The 16,038-nt window shown below is 41.4% G+C and overlaps 1 protein-coding gene across 3 annotated transcripts in view; it reads left to right on the top strand.

Moving 5' to 3' along the window:
- Positions 1-5,476: 5,476 nt before the first annotated feature.
- Positions 5,477-16,038, top strand: part of FAM91A1 (family with sequence similarity 91 member A1) — a 37,677-nt gene continuing 27,115 nt past the window's right edge. For 2 of the 3 annotated variants that reach the window (XM_087746469.1, XM_087746460.1), the window contains exons 1-8: positions 5,477-5,664; positions 7,515-7,599; positions 8,310-8,461; positions 9,346-9,403; positions 11,090-11,157; positions 12,409-12,522; positions 13,436-13,526; positions 15,778-15,840. In XM_087746469.1, coding sequence (XP_087602595.1) covers positions 5,593-5,664; positions 7,515-7,599; positions 8,310-8,461; positions 9,346-9,403; positions 11,090-11,157; positions 12,409-12,522; positions 13,436-13,526; positions 15,778-15,840 — 703 coding nt within the window. In that variant the 5' untranslated portion in view covers positions 5,477-5,592. Of the gene's footprint in view, positions 5,665-6,097; positions 6,413-7,514; positions 7,600-8,309; positions 8,462-9,345; positions 9,404-11,089; positions 11,158-12,408; positions 12,523-13,435; positions 13,527-15,777; positions 15,841-16,038 lie in introns of all 3 variants that reach the window. The other variant, XM_087746475.1, reaches the window with a different exon arrangement.

The raw sequence follows: 16,038 nt of genomic DNA, 5'->3' as shown, positions 1-16,038 counted from the left end.
TTGGTGGGCACCTCGCAGCCAGCCACGGTCCTGCTTTAGACCTCAGGTAGGACACCCAGAGAAAATAAGAGAAGAAAACAAGTATACTTGAATTTATAGCAGTTCAGGAGAAAAAAAAAAATCTATGTGATTATCTAAACAGTAAGCAAAAGCAAATCACTGTGTTACCGAAACTGCAGTAATAATTGCAGGTTTAAAATGGTTTGACAGACAGTACTTCCCTGCAAAGACCTCGCTACCATTCAAACACACTTAAAAATAAATGATCAGCTTTGATGATGGTGTTCGAACACATGCAATGTAAAAATCAAATGTGAATATGAAAAATTTTAGCCAAAATTCAATGCTTTGTGGTAACATACTGTCTCACAGGCACCTTCAAAGCTTTTACTGAGCTGGGAACTACCCGCTTCTTTCATAATATTTTTGGGAATAAAGCCATCCCAACTGACTTTAAAGGAAATACTAAAGTTGGAGAGAAAGAAACTGCAGGGATTCTCTGGAATCTGTCGGGTCGGAGGGCACTCACAAGCTCAGATACAGACTGGCAATCCCACTGCTTTTACTGGTTGCGAGTGAGATACAGCAGCCCAGAAGGCGTAACTCATTAAGGATTTAAAACAAACAGCAGATTGAGTCATACTACAGCCTGCTGTGCATGCAAATGGTCTACCTAAGCATGCAAATAGGGTGTCAGTAGGAAAACTATGTGCTACTCCCACTCACCAATTTGGTTGACTTAGTACATGTACTGGGATTTTAAAAGTTTGTATAATTAACAAAAATTAAGGATTGTACGGTACTTTTCAGCTTTGTAAATAACAGGACTGGCTCCCTGCAGAAGACTGGAGGACCATACTCCTGGGGGTGACATACCCCAGGCAATGAGACAGGGAGCCTGTCCAGGGAGCTTGCTATCTAATGAATGGAGTCTGCCTCCATCTATTTCTTCCTTCTTTTGCCAGCAGGATGGAAAACTGAGGCACGGGTATTATGCCACGGCAAGATCAAGCAGGCTGGATGCAGAGAAGGCACAAAGAGCTTATCAAATGTGTGCCTATAAACAGACATTCTCCTCTGAAAGGTGGAGTGGAAAGAATTGAAAAAGGTGAAAAGGAGATGAAACGTTTTACCAGGTAAGAAACACCACACACTGCAGAGAGCAACTGTAGACTGATAACACTGCTACTCTGGAGGGTATTGCTGGCTACCAGCAAGCGAGCCTTTGCTCTAAAGGTAACCACAGAATTGGTTAAAGCTGATGGGCCCTAACTGAGGCTAAATGGAGGAGGCAATTAAAATCTTCAGTCTAGTGAAGTAAGTGAAATAATAAAGGACCAAGGCGGTAACAGGTAAGAACTAAGTGAAGCTGAGCTTTGCGCTTTTTGCAGAGGATATCTGTGGTAGCAGCATGCCCAAACGGCTGGGCAGCGGGATGGTGCTTCGTCTGTCTGCAAGAAGAGGCAGAACTTTCCCTGGAGAGACAGGCACCTGGATTTCTGCGTGACAGAGAAACAGGGCTTGTGGATTACATCAGAGTCAACAGAATTAATGCCTTCACCAACCCTGACTGCAGCATTGGTATGAGCTGTGAAATGGCTCTTACAGTGCTAGCAGCACCCTGCATTCCTGTTCAACTCTGCTGATCCCTGGGGAACCTGTGTGAGACTCAGAATTTGCAGAAAGTAAAGACAACCTCAAGAATTCTGAACAGTTATCTGGAGATTTATCCAGACCAGACAAAAAGGGCAGTGGGTTGACCAGAGACTGATCAGGCACTATCAGGGACCAAAAGATTTTGAGACAGGTTTACCAAGACATTCACCAGCAGGGATAAGCTGCAGGAAAGCTTTCAAATGTTCACTTTGGAGAGGAATTTAAGGGTTGATAACTGGAGTGGAAGTCCTAAATAAACAATTCAGCCTGCCAACAAACTCAGCTAAAACCAGGCATTTACAATGAATTTGTCTCCAGTTGGAAGTCCTTGAAGGAAGTCACTGTCACATTCCTGGATATGCAAAACCCCATTATTTCTGAGGAAAGAATTCCCTGGGAAATATTTGGTCTTGAGATCCAATCAACAGTTGTCAATTTGAATAAGCAGCTCGGGGCTGCTGCACAAATCACTCCTGAGAAAGAGACAAGAGTAATCTTGGGGAGCAGATACTCTTCACATGTTGTTGAAGGCGGCATGCAGCTGATCAGGCCAGCCAGGACTAGAAGGAATGCGAATAAGAGATCTCATTCATTGCAACTTCTCAGTGCAGGTGCTCAGTTCAGAGGAGAGCTGCACTGATTCAGCTCTGCTCACTCATTGAGAGCACTGTATTTTACTCTGTAGATATGCCTCAGCTACCTGTCAGTGGGAAAAGCAAACTGGCAGGCCTCCACCAGTCCATCAAGCTTGTTGAGCACACTGGAATCAACTTCTGTCTCAGGAAATAGAGAAAGTCACTAGAGGAAGCCAAGCTCCTCATTCTGATTCTAAACAAGGAGGAACGGTTTGAAAATTCAGAAGGGGAAGGTAGGTTGTTTGAAAGTGGTAATGACACATGGAGTTAACTTATTGCAAGGAAAAAGCACAGACGACTTGGAATAAGGAAAAAAGCAGGCTTTTGAAAAGTCAGTGAACTACAAGGTAATGTCTTTTGAGAAGGTGATCTCAAGAATGAAGGCTGCTGTGAATAATGGGAAGCAAATATATTAAAACCCAAGAAGCAAATTTTCTCTATAGGAAGGAAAGATAGGAAGTATAGTAAGAAAAATGTGTAGCAAAAAGTCTGCAACAAGTGCAATAAGCTTCATTTTTTAAGAAAATTAAACTCCAAAAGACAATAAACCATAACTGAGGCTGCAAGTAGATACAGAGAACAAGAACACAGGAATCAATTCAGAAAAGCAAATGGACAGAACGAGTTATGAGCAGCAAGAGACATCAAAGGCAAAAAGAAGATGGTTTAAAAATATCTCAGAAGTAAAGGATAAGCAAACGTAAGTGGAGATTTATTACAGAATGTGGAAGGGGAGCAATTAATGGATGATGCACACCAGGCTAAAGTATTCAATCCTTGTTTTGCTTGTCTTCACAAAGGAAGATTACTCCTCCCAGAAATGAATGCATTTAAGTAAGTAGCCATGTGTACCAACAAGAATAGAAAAAAAAAATTAATGAATATTCATTGTATATAGTCAGTGGAACAGATCTACCGAGTGTCAAACTAGGGGCAGCAGTATCTGAATCAGGGTTGATTACCTGTGAGCACTAATGCAAGTCAGGGAAAGTCATAAACGACTGGAGAAGGCTACATATGCTGCCCGTGTTCCAGGATAAATCTGCTCATTGCTGCAACTGCCTGAAGGGTCAGCTGGAGAAACTGTAAACTGCGCAGCATCCTACACATACATATCCATCCTGAGGAGCAGAGTTGGGAGGGAGTGGATGTGGCTTTAATGTATCCTAAGGTTTGGAAAAAAGGATCAGTGGCCTGATCCTCACTGCTCACTGTATTTTACATACACGATTTAAACCAGCGTGATTATAACTTCAGATTTCAATGACCTCAGTTGAAGGTGCCGGAGTTCAGAATGTTTTATCTATGACCTTCACTTAGAAAGCGAATTTGAATCAGTTGTCTGCAAATTCTCAAACTCATTAAGAAACACAGAACAATTCTGTTGTACGGTACCCTTTCTGGTAATAAATTAAAATCCTGTTAAAAATCAAGTACTTCCGCTACTGGCTTCTAATCACAGCTCTGCTCAATTATTCTGCCTCTCTGAAGATCTACCCCATGTCAATAGTTTCTTTCTAATTGTCTTGCTTTTTCTTCCCTTTTGCCAGTGCTATCATTGAGAAGTCTGAGGCAGCCGACAGGAATATAATGGCATAGGAATACTGCACACATTACTGCTATTCTGAGCACCTGAATTTTTAGCTTGTGGATTCTCGTATCTGTGTCTTACTAAAAGTATTATTCAGGAGCTGGTGACACTAAGAAGATCATTTACCTCAGAACCATCCAAGAAAAAAATCGTCCTGCCCTATTATGACGTGTGTCTAATTACTGATATCAAAAGCAAACAGACAGTACCAGCCAAAGACCTGTACCATCTGGTTTATGTGGCAATGGGCAAGGCAAAAAGGGTTTCTTATTAATGTCTTTTCATAGTTTATTTATAAACCAATGTAGGATGTGACAGAGAAAGGCTCTTAAGAAACCTGATGACTGGGGTTAAAAGAGTTAAGGATGAGGTCAGGTTGGCAGGCTGTGACTGTGTTCCTGGACTGAATCCTGCCGGTGATAAGAGCAGGGAGGCCGTATCTCATACTCTGGAGGTTGTGTGAGCTGCTGAGCACCTCCTCAGATGCAGGGACCTCTGCGTATTGGCACCATGGGGCATGTCCGCAGGCTGAGGCTTTGTGTCTCTTGCAGTCACGCAGAGGTGGGATCCTGAAGATCAGTAACACCGAAGAAGAACTGGGTCTGTAGTTCTCTGGGGACCTACTCAAAGATAACAGAGCACGGAGTTTCTTTCTATTGCTGTTGGTCCCCTTTCAGCTCTGTTACCACTGCTCCAAGGTTATTACCAAGCATGCAGGATAACAGCCTTAAAAATAAAACGGCACAAGTGATCAGGGGCTCACTTGTTTTGTTTATTCTACTTATATATCAAATAATTCACTAAAACGTTCTGTAGTGTTAAAAATATAGAGGCCTTCCCCTGTCTGTAATTCCCTGACACTTAAACAAGAAAATGCTTCTGCATGGGAAGTTGGCACTGATTTTGCCACTGGTAAGACTTTAAATGACTCATAAAATGCTAGATCCTAAGACAAGGAGGGGCACCTCCTGCTATTTTATTTGAAGCAGCTTCCTTGATGGCATGAATCCATTTGCTCAAGACCCTGTATGAACAGGACAGGCTGCCGCTATGGGGATCTGCAGCTTTGACCACACACCAGGCAGACCACACGCACTCAGTTAGCGTAGCCCAGGGCCACTGCTGAATGAGATGATCTTGCTCATCCCTCGTTGCGAAAGGCTTATTTCTGCTCCCGCACCTGCCCTTGCTTTGAGCAGTCAGTAGCACTTCTCCAGGTGTATCGTGAGGTGCATTAGGAAACATTAATACTAACCAAGCAGGTAACAGGGGTATTTTAAGCTCGGATCAGCTCCCACGCAGTGCCAGCCCACGGAGGGTTGCGCTGGAGCACAGGGGATGCCGCCGAAGTGAGGGATAACCTCTTCCAGGCACCAGCACAGCGCCTGTCAGGCCTCGGCCCTCCCGCCGCTGGCTTATTACAACCGACCCAAACAACCTCGCCGCGCTCCCCTGCCGCCGAGCGGCGGAAGGCCGCGGGCGAGCGGGGCCCCTCCAGGCCGCCGCCGCTGAGGGGCCGCTCCGGGCCCTCTCCCGCGGTGGCCGCCCCCCGCCCCGCCGGAACTGACGTGCGCTTCCGGGGCGTAACGCGGAAGCGGCGGCGGGCGGGAGGTGGCTGCGGCGGCGGCGGGCCGAGGGCAGGGCGGCCCTGGGCTGGAGCGCCTCCCGGCGACGGGGCCCTGCGGCGCGGCCCGGCCCGGCCTCCTCGCCATGAACATCGACGTGGAGTTCCACATCCGCCACAACTACCCCTGGGGACGGCTGCCGGCCAGCGTCAAGCAGGTGCCGGCCGGCGGGCAGGGTGCGGGCTGCCGAGCTCCCGCCCCGGGGAAGCGGAGGGCGGGAGGGCGCCGGGGGGACTGCGGGGAGGCGCGGGGACTCAGCCCTGCCCGCCGCGGGGGCTGTGGGGCGGTGCGTGGCTGTGGGGAGCGGGGGGATGTGAGGGTGGGTGCGGGGCTTTCTGTGGGGAGCGGGGGGTGCGGGGAGGGCGCGGGGTCTGCATGTGAGGAGGGGGAGAGGTGGGGGTGCGCGGCCCCTCTGTGGGGAGAGGGGGGGCGTCTCTGTGGGGAGAACGGGGCATGAGGGCGGTGTGGGGTCTGTCTGTGAGGAGCGGGGGATATACCTGCGTGTTCGTGGGGCCTCTGTGAGGAGAGGGGGCGTAGGGGCGGCTCGGGGTCCCTGTGGGCAGAGGGAGATGTGTGGGGTGCTCTCTCAGCTTGTGCAGGCGCAAGACCGGCCGAGGCGGGTGTCCCTCACCCAGCCCCTGGGTAGCGTCAGGCGAACCAGAGAGGTGTCACCGGAGACTTGTGCAGCAGGGAACTGTTGCAGCGAGCGGCTTGTGGACAAGAAAACCTCATGAAATTTTGATTTGACGGATTTAATGGGCCCCTGATAGCAGAGGGGAGATACTGTGTCAAGTCAAGAGGAGGTTCTCGTCTCCGAAGTCTTACGCTGCTTGAAAGCAGATAAACAATTCCTGCTCTTGCACAAAGGAGGAATGGAGAGGATGAGTAGTGGCTGCAGGCCCCAAGTAATTGAATTCCTGGAGTTTGAGATTTCAGGAGCTGTTAGAGGGGCATGAATGATGATTTCTCTTTACCTGCCCAGCTGAGTGCCATACTGTTGGCTGTGTGATTCAGGGTAAAAAATATCCAGTATTTAATGCATTATTTTCTTTAATGTAACTTCTAGAATACTGTTTTGTTTACTTTAGTGTTAGAATAGTCCTTAATACTTTTGTACTTGGAGCAAATGCTTGGATCCCTCTTTGGATATTTAATCAATTATGGATCCTGTCTGTGATATCAGGTGTTTCTTTTCTAGTACGCGATTCTGCAGTATGTGTGCAACTTTTTTGTTTATCCCATATATGCAGTAAAGTACCTTTTTATCTGAGGATCTTTTTTAATATGAGCATCAATGAGGGAACCAGGAGGAGGGGGAGGGAGGAGAAAAAAAAAAAAACCCTGATCACTTGTTGCAGATGCAGAGTAGGAGAGTAATATGAAGAATTTTGAGGGGACAGTTTTTGAAATAAGGCATTTAAAGCACCAACCAAAGTTCTTTTTATCTTCTTTCATGATCGTCAAGTAATGTGCTGTGCTTATGCCTTAATCTTGTGACCTAAGATAACTTCATTGCATTACTTGTGTGAAGCTACAACTTGAGCTGTTTCATTATTTATTTTTTGCATTACAAGCTGCTGCTTAGGTGCAGCAGTTGAAGCTTCACATGTCATTCACCATGCTTGGTTTATGGTACACTAATTCTGGGTAATTCTTCAAGGCTGCAAGACACTGAATGCTTGGTAAAATGCTTGATGCTTTGTGTCTTCTAAAAGGCAGTTTAAAACCTTTGATTTGAGAATTAGATGCTCCCTTTTTTATCAGAATAGTATTAGGAAAAAAAAATCTAAAGACAATTGCTTAAATCTGCATCCTGTGTAGAGAGATCTATTTAACTAAAGATACTTTTGACCTTGTACAGAGACTAAAGATACTATCACTGTATTGAACTGGGGACTCCCTGAGTAATGACAACTGCCTGCATATGCTTCCTCATAAGGCACTTTGCAGTTGTTTAACTAAAAGGGGTTTTGTGCATGTCAGCTAAAAGGCCTTTCTGTTTTCAAGGGTCTTGGAAACTCTCAGAGGGAATATGAAAGGCAGGTCGTACTCTACAGCATCCGCAATCAGTTACGATACCGGAATAACTTAGGTGAGTAAAGAAGCTAAGTAACTTCTGATTGCTACCTGATTCTTCTGTGTGGAAGCTTGCCTTTAAAACTGCAAGAACTAGCCGTGTTCAAAGGTCCCTCGTTCCCTGAAAATAAATACTTTTAAATGATAAAACGCCAAGAAAAGCCTTGACTTTTGAGTCTGTTTGGCATCTTTTCTAGCAAAGCACTCTTTAAGGTTACTGAGTTGGCAGGTGGAACTGAATTCCTGCTGTAGTTATGCTGCCCTTTTCCAAGAAATTAAGAGATGCTAACAGAGGATTTGACCAATAAAATAAAGCCTGTCACTAGATGAGATGCAGACAGTGGCCCTGACTCCCATGAGATATTGGCTATGACTTGTTTGTGGACTTTCAGTTTATTTTGCATTGACTGCATCCATTCGTCTTCCCAAAGTAGATAATAATTTCACTAATTAAAAGATAATTTTCTACAGCCTGCATGAGTTCTGTCTCAATAGGCCGCTTCCTGGTAACCTGTAAAATAAATCTGCTCTGTTCTAAGGTCATCCTTAAAGGCTCTGAGAGTACTTGTATCATATGTAGAAATACTTGGATGCTGAATGCCCTGCATTACTCCTTTGTTTTTTGTTTTCTGTCAATTGCCATTGTACTATTTTTAATACTTCTGTTATAACACTTTTTTTAATTGAACTTCATAGAACAGCATAACTTTTTTTCTCCCCTTGTAGTTAAGCATGTCAAGAAAGATGAACGTAAATATTATGAGGATCTGTTAAAATACAGTCGAGATCATCTCATGTTGTACCCTTATCATTTGTCTGACATCATGGTAAAAGGTCTGAGAGTAACGCCATTTTCATATTACACGGGCATAATGGAGGTGAGTACAAAACTATGGTGAGAACATGTTGTTTTCTGTCCTGTAGATGTTGGTGACGGCCCTGTAATGCATACGAGGCAGTGTCATGTAGTTCGTTTGCTTTTGGGTAGGGTATGCTAACAAGTAAGGAAACTTTCCAGAGAACTACTTGTACCTGCAGTTTTTTCCCCTCTGCCTCCATAAGCCTTTCAAGAGCTGGACTTTGTCATGTGGAACAGGGTGGGACTCACTCTGAGGCCAGTCTTTCTCTTTTGATGTTTGAGATTGTGACTCTTCACTTCAAACTATAAAAGAAATAACTCATTCTGTTAGATTAATAAAACAAAGAGAATTTCCATTTTTAAAAACCAGCACATTAGAACGCTTATTTTCTTTTCTGTTCTCCTTCAAAAAGGACACTTAACCATATTAGAAGCTTTTTCAAAAGCTTAAAGCACATCCTTTTCTATGAGAACAAAGACGGTTCTGTTTTCTGTCAGCACTCTGGCAAACGTCTTTTATTTTCATTGGATATCAGAAATGCTTTTTTAATTTTGTGTCTAGTGATTGCAGACATAACGGATTAGTTGTTAGCTTATTCTGTTATTACTGTTAGCAATTCTGTGTGCTGGTGTTTGGGGTTTTTTTGTGAAGACATACAGGATTTTATCTTTATTCTGTCAATCAGCATTTTTCTTTGTAAAGCTTATATTAAACAAGTCTCTATGTTTTTAACTTATTGTGTAATGATTAATCAACTAATTGGTAAGTTCGATAAGGTAACTGACTTTAATAGATTTGTTTTAATTTCATCTTGTTCTTAAAAAAAAAAAGCAGGCAAAATTTTGGACCTTCTCTGAAATGACAACTTTCTTGTTGCAACTAAGTTTTCTTGTCTCTTTAAGGATATAATGAACAGTGAAAAAAGCTATGATTCATTACCCAACTTCACTGCTGCTGACTGTAAGTATTATCTAGTTGTGTTACTGCTTCAATGAGTTGGAAATAAGGAGCTTCTGAAAACGGCTTTGTGGGCATCTGTGTTTGCTTGAACACAAGTGTGTGAATGAAGGTGTAGAAGCATTTAAATAGTGATATTAAGGAGCGTGTGCTCTCCAGAGAGAGTTCCGTCCCTATGGTCAGCACTGGAATTGGGCTAGTTTGAGTACAGATAGGCATGGTGCAAAATCTTGTGCAGCTTCTGTCCTTGCTTGTATTGCATTGCTGTTTGCTTGGACTTCTGGGTGGAAAGTCTTACTCGCTGTTGTGCATCAGCAAGCTGAGCTGCTGGTCCTTTCCTAGTGTATTTTTTGGCATGTGTTGGGCAGAAAGCTTTGGGAAGACACTGAAAGGCTGTTGACGCTCCTGTGAATTAGCATCAATGTAGATTGGGGGATGAGGTACCAGAAAAGAGAGATAAGAGAATCTGGTATTTTATAATAGTCCTGGATGTGCCATGTGTTTTATCCTGCTTTCTATTAGACTGTTGTGGGTATGAGGTGGGGAGATTAGGAAAGCAAAAACATTGCACCTGGTGGAAGAGAACAGAGTAAGAGCAATAGCCTACTGCTAAGTCTTATAGAGGAAAACGCAAACTGCTGGCATAGGGAGGGTGTTAAACCTGCCACTGAGAAGTTATTCATAGCTAAAGGCTTCATTCCTCACCTTCTGTATGAGGTTTTTATAGTTCTCTTTAAGGGTTTTGTGTAGTCAGGTGAGGAGTAGCCTGCAGCTTTTGAAAACAGTTGGGGTTTTTGTTTTTCAAAAGGATATTATCAGTTAACTCTACTAAATTACCTCTACGTAATGCTCACACTGGGAAACCAGATCAGGAAAAACTTTTTTATTCAGCACCATGTAGCTTGTTGGAAACCTAGTGTTACTCAGGAGTATGAAGAGAGGAACGACTTCCCTAGTGGTTTTTTCTCTTTTTTTCCCCCTAGCAATTCTGTTATTTTAGCAGCAGCTGCAGGTCAGTTGCTGAGGTATAATTAAGTTAAACATCTTTCTTAACATCTTGTCATAAAAGCTAGTGTCTAACTAGAAAGTTGGACTTAACCCATATTCTGTCTCAGTTTTAAAACTAATGAGTAGTTTTCTAGTATCTGTTCATAGTTCCTTAATGGTTGAAGGCTAGAGAGTAGAGAATTAAATTCTGATTCAGTTTAACTCAACTACATCTTAATCATCTTCCTTAGACACTTATGTGGCCTTTTGTGCTCTAATTCTTAGAGTTCTAATCTAGTCCATGGTGTGGGATTTATTAGGGGGAAAAAAACTATTGACCGAAATCTGGTACAACTTTAATTCTGTTCATTTGAGGCATAGTTATTACCTGTTGATGTGAGTGTAGGAGAGAAAGGGGTTGGATTATTCCCTGCTACCCCATGACTTGAGAGATATGAGGTATGGGGTTTTTTAACCTATACAGAGTAGATAAATGGGAATGGATTCTGGTTTTAAATGTATGTGGTACTCTGTCAAATTCAGTTAAAACTGAATTTAGCTCGTATAACTATCCTTTTATTTTGGGAAGAAAAAGTAATAAACAATATTATTGTAGAAGTAGATCTGATTCTTTGAAGAATGTTTTATGTATCTTCAGCTTAAACCTGTCCTAAGAGAAATAAAACCTTACTTATTTTTCAGGTCTAAGACTTCTTGGTATAGGAAGAAACCAGTATATAGATTTAATGAACCAATGTAGGTCTTCAAAAGTAAGTTTGTCTTTAATTTCCTATGAAATAATGGGGGGGGGGGGGGGAGGGGAGCGGGGAGGGGGAAGGAAGAAGGAAGTGAAAAGTGAAGACTGGAATAATTTCATAGATCTGATTTGTTTTAATAGTATGGCTAATCGAATGTGACATAGTGTGTTACTAATTATATTGTGTTTCCTGAAGTTAATAAAGAGCTTTTTAATTTAAAATCAAAGTATACTAAAGAAAAAGTTAATCAGTACTACATCTCCCTTCCCCCGCCGTGTATTTTCAGAGCTATATTTACTCTGTGGCACCAGATATCTAATGTATAATGTATATGGAATAATGATACTGGTTCTGGAAGAATTATTCCATGTTTCTATGTTGAGATCAGACTTTATTCTGGGCCAGTTCTCCATCTAGGTGTAAATTTTTGTAGTATGTATGTTTTTCTCTGAGACAACGGTAATGAGTCTGAAGAGACAACCTTGCACGTGGACAGCACGTGTGGAAAACGTTGTAATGACTGTTGATAGAAGTAGGCCCTTTAGTTTGCAACAGTCCCTTCCTTTCTTCGGAAAACTCATAAGTGCTCTTGCACTAGCTTCACAGTGCTCCTGCAACCAAAAGCGTGCTTACCAAAATATGAAGTTGATAGAGTGAACCGAAAAGTAATGACTCTACAATGGAAGAGAAGCTATTTAGGTCTATAAATGAACAGTACCCTCCAGTTTTTCTTTCTTGGACTGAAATTCACTGTACTTTTTTAACACCATGCTTATTGAGAATGTGGGGTACTTTGTCCTTTAAAGTAAATAAAATGTTCCTAAAATGTCTTTTTTTAAGATCATTGAATTTCTTTAAAATACCCCATTTGTATATTTCGTTTGCTGTGCTTTCTTACATGTTCACAGTAGAAAATGTCATAAATAGTTTAAATTTAGACTTAATCCTAATGTGTTTGAATACTGTGGTTTATAATTAGTGACACATAAAATATGCTTTATTTGAAGATTTAACAATATCAGATGTGAATAATTTTTTTCCTTCCCATTTTCATATGATTTGAAGGAAGAGAGAAACATTTTCCTGAACAAGTATATGCTTTTACTAAATAGCAAGGCTAATAGTATTTGTGTGTATCCAGTCTGTGAATATAATGTACTTAAAAATGGATGTTTATAAAAATCATATTACACAAAAGTAAATGGCTGTCTGCACACGTGAAGTGCTCTTTATTACTATCTCAAATGGACTGTACCACTGCAGAAATTTTTCAGAAGGAAAACTGCTCATGATCTGTTACCTGTGAAACCCGTGGAGATTGCTATAGAAGCTTGGTGGGTCGTGCAGTCTGGCTACATCACTGAGGACGACATCAAGGTATTTTAGTATGGATTGCATCTCTAATTTTGGTTGAATACTCATAGTCCCTGAAAACAGTAGCTTCCCTTCTGCCCTGTGTACAGTGCTGAGGTGGTTTTGAGTCAACCAATCTGTGGTAACTAATGTGCGTGATGATATGCTTTGTAGGGAACAAGCAACAAAATAGGTTTTCTTAAGTTTCATAGTTAAGCCCTTACAGCTCAGTTTTGACTGAATCTTCACCTTCAGCATAGTTAGAATGTCAGTGGACTTTATTTTATATATAATGTCATTGTTTCTGGTCCTCGTGTGTCCTTATTTTTTTCATTGTTTGCACATGAAAAACTTGTGAGCTGACTTTAATTCTATTTCCATTCTAAGTTTCTTTTTACAGTCAGCTTAGTCATTTGATCTGCATTTAATTCCTTCTCTGGAATTCTTTTGTTTAGATTGTAATGTATTTAAAGCAGTGATGAAATCTTTTTTGGTTATTGTTGGGAATATCTTAGGCAGTGGCTACTTATATTCTGACATCCCATCAACCCAGAGTAGTTAACCTGAGACGTGTTACTTTGATATTGTAATGGACATCTTTCTAGAATGGTTCCAGTTGTGTGGTTGAACACTCAGTTTGGAAGTTTTAAAGAGCAGACCTGTTATACTGTGGACTTCACTTCCCAAACGCCTGTACAATTAAGTACCATTCCTAGAGCGTGCATAATTTTGTGTGGGGACAAAAGTAAAAAAAAAAAATTAAGACTTTAACAAGAACTGTGGTGAATTCTTCAGTGCAAATATTTTGATTAAGAACATGGGTTACTTCCTATATTCTCTATTACTTATGATTGACTTGAGGCTGTAATGTTTTTGGATTTTTTTTGAGTGTTATTAAATAAGTTGCATAGACTATAACATGATTTCTTTTACCTAGATTTGTACTACATCAGAGAAGTCTGCTATTGATAAGATAATTGACTCAGGTCCTCAGCTTGCTGGTTCATTAGACTTCAACGTAGTTCACAGTAAGTGTTTAATGGACATTCCTTTTCTGTTTGTAGACCTTGCTCAGTAAATTCTGAGAGTAGGAATAAAGGGATGTAGACAGCTGAAGCATAAGAGGAGTTGGAGGCAAATACTCAAGAGCTTGTACAGACTGCAGTCTGGATCTTGTAAATGGTTTAACAGTGAGCCATTAGCAGCTGTTGCTCTGTTACTGTTTGATTCAACAAATTCTTTCATTAAAACTGTTGGTAAAGATTGTGGGGGAGGTAGATGAGGACAAGAGAAACTAAAATTAAAAATGTCAGAGTCTGTAATCCTGGGTGGTAAAACTTCAATCCTTGCTTTTCAAAGAAGAGTTTTTGTAATTTTGTACTGTTTGAACACCATGAAAATGGGGCTTAAAATCTAAAGGACTGTTGTTTCTCAAAGGTCAGCAGCTGTTACTGAAAAATGGTGTGCACGTGTCTCCTCGTTTCAGTGTAACAAATATTAGATATAGACAAATCATACTAGTCAAAGGAACACAAATTCACTGACAAAACTCCTCCTTGAGAATTCTGTCTGTAAATGCTTGGCTTACTACCAGCAATTGAATCTGTGCACTGTACTTTTGTTAAGAAATTGAGGCAGAATTCCATTGCCTATTACTGAAGCAGAACAAAAAAATAAAAATGAAAGTGAGGTAGGTGAAATTCAAGCTCTGGAGTGGATCTATAACAGTATAGGGCTTAAGAAGATTTGAATTCAGAAATCACTTAATGATCTTTCTTTATACATGGCCTGGTGTTGCTTGCGGAGAGGATTACAGCTCAGGTTTAGTAGGTTTAGAAGGATCTAACGTACCTTTCTACCTTAACTCATGGGTAGAAAAAGAATGTACAGAGGATTAATATAATGGACTGCCAGTAGGATGGGATTTTATGGGGAAAGAGCACGGTTTAGTCCAAACTACGATGCCATCAATACATTTCAGGTACGGTAAGTAAGAATGTATCAACTGTGAGAGCTGAATCTGAAGGAGAGAAAAGCCCCCTTTGCATGTTGATGGCTTGTAATGTGATCCTGATCTGTTAAAGCTGGTTTATTGATACACATCGGTTTGCATAGCTGAGCATGTGTTACTGCCCATGCTGAAGAGCAGTTGTATCAGCATGAATTCAGGTTAGTTGTTGGTGTACTGCAGGCATTTTTATTTAATACCTGATTGGGGGTAGCAATGTCACTATATGTATTATAGACATATACCTATATATACACACACTACAGCTGGACTGAGCTGTGTGTGTATGTGAAACATCCTGACAATTTTGCTTTGTGTGTTTAATAACACTTCACCTGAGGGTTGTTGGCACGCTTCCTCCCTGCTGTAATGAATATGATGTAGATGGAGTGATCTTGGGTAACATCAAAGAAACCACTGACAATAAATTTGGCTTATTTTATACTGTGTAATTTAGCTTTCTGCTTTACAGTTAGAGTAAGCCTTATGCTTTAAAGATAACTATACTGAAATGTTTTGCCCTTCCTTCAAAACTTCTCCCTGGCTTATCTACTCTGCAGAACTCAGCTGAGATGCTTAGTGCTCAAATCAGTCTCATGTGGTGAAAATGTCATTTAAAATCTACCATATTATTGTCCTTTTTGTATGCAATGTCCCTCTGTATCTGCTGCAGTTTTGCTGACACCTGGTGTTGAAGTGCCCCAGAATTTATTTTTACAGTTGTGTAAAAAAAAAAAAAGACTTTCAGTGAAGATGTGTGGGAAGGGCACGTGAGGACCATCGGAACTGATGTGATTTAGTTTGTATCCTTGCTACGAAGTGTGTGAGTTCCAGCCTGAGTTCGGACAGGACCAAAATGTAGCCAGCATCCTCAACTGACAAAACTAATGCAGGATAAAAAAAAACACTTCTTGACAGTACAGTAAAGATGGTGAAAACTAAGTTAACATTTAGGCAGGGGCATGCTCATTTTTGTCAAATGTAGCTGCTTCCATCTGGGGTCGATCTACTGTGCTCGATGGTCCCAAAAGTACTTGTAGAGCTCCAAGTGTACTGCATCGGACTGCAAGTAGAGAGCTCTGTTTTAGGGTGACACCTGTTTAATATTAGATGTGGTTTGTTGATCCATGCATTGCAAAGTAATATTCTACTGTGGAGGCTATTAGGAAAAGTTACTTCAAATTCTGAATTGGCTGTTGGGGAAGTCTACTTTGTATCATTAGTACTCTGGAAAATACTTTTTCTAAAATGATGTGCTTTTATTTATAAAGGTTTGTATAACAAAGGATTTATTTACCTTGATGTACCAATATCTGATGACAGCTGTATAGCAGGTAAGTAAATATGTAATGATATTATACCTGTGTTTTCTTGGGTTCATTTCAGTTATCCTGTAGTTGTCTGTCTTGGAAGCCGCTTGTCTGTGTGCACGAGTTTGCTGAAACAAAACGTTTGAGCTATGAAAATTTTTCCTGACAAAGTTTTCAACCCTATTAAAACATGGGGTTTATTGTATGTAGGATTTATTTCAA

The sequence above is a fragment of the Nipponia nippon genome, unplaced genomic scaffold (genome assembly GCF_047370975.1).
Source record: "Nipponia nippon isolate SJK-2023a ecotype South Korea unplaced genomic scaffold, ASM4737097v1 scaffold_1, whole genome shotgun sequence".
In the NCBI taxonomy this organism is placed as follows: Eukaryota; Metazoa; Chordata; class Aves; order Pelecaniformes; family Threskiornithidae; genus Nipponia; species Nipponia nippon.
This window is presented reverse-complemented; position numbering and strand designations above follow the sequence as displayed.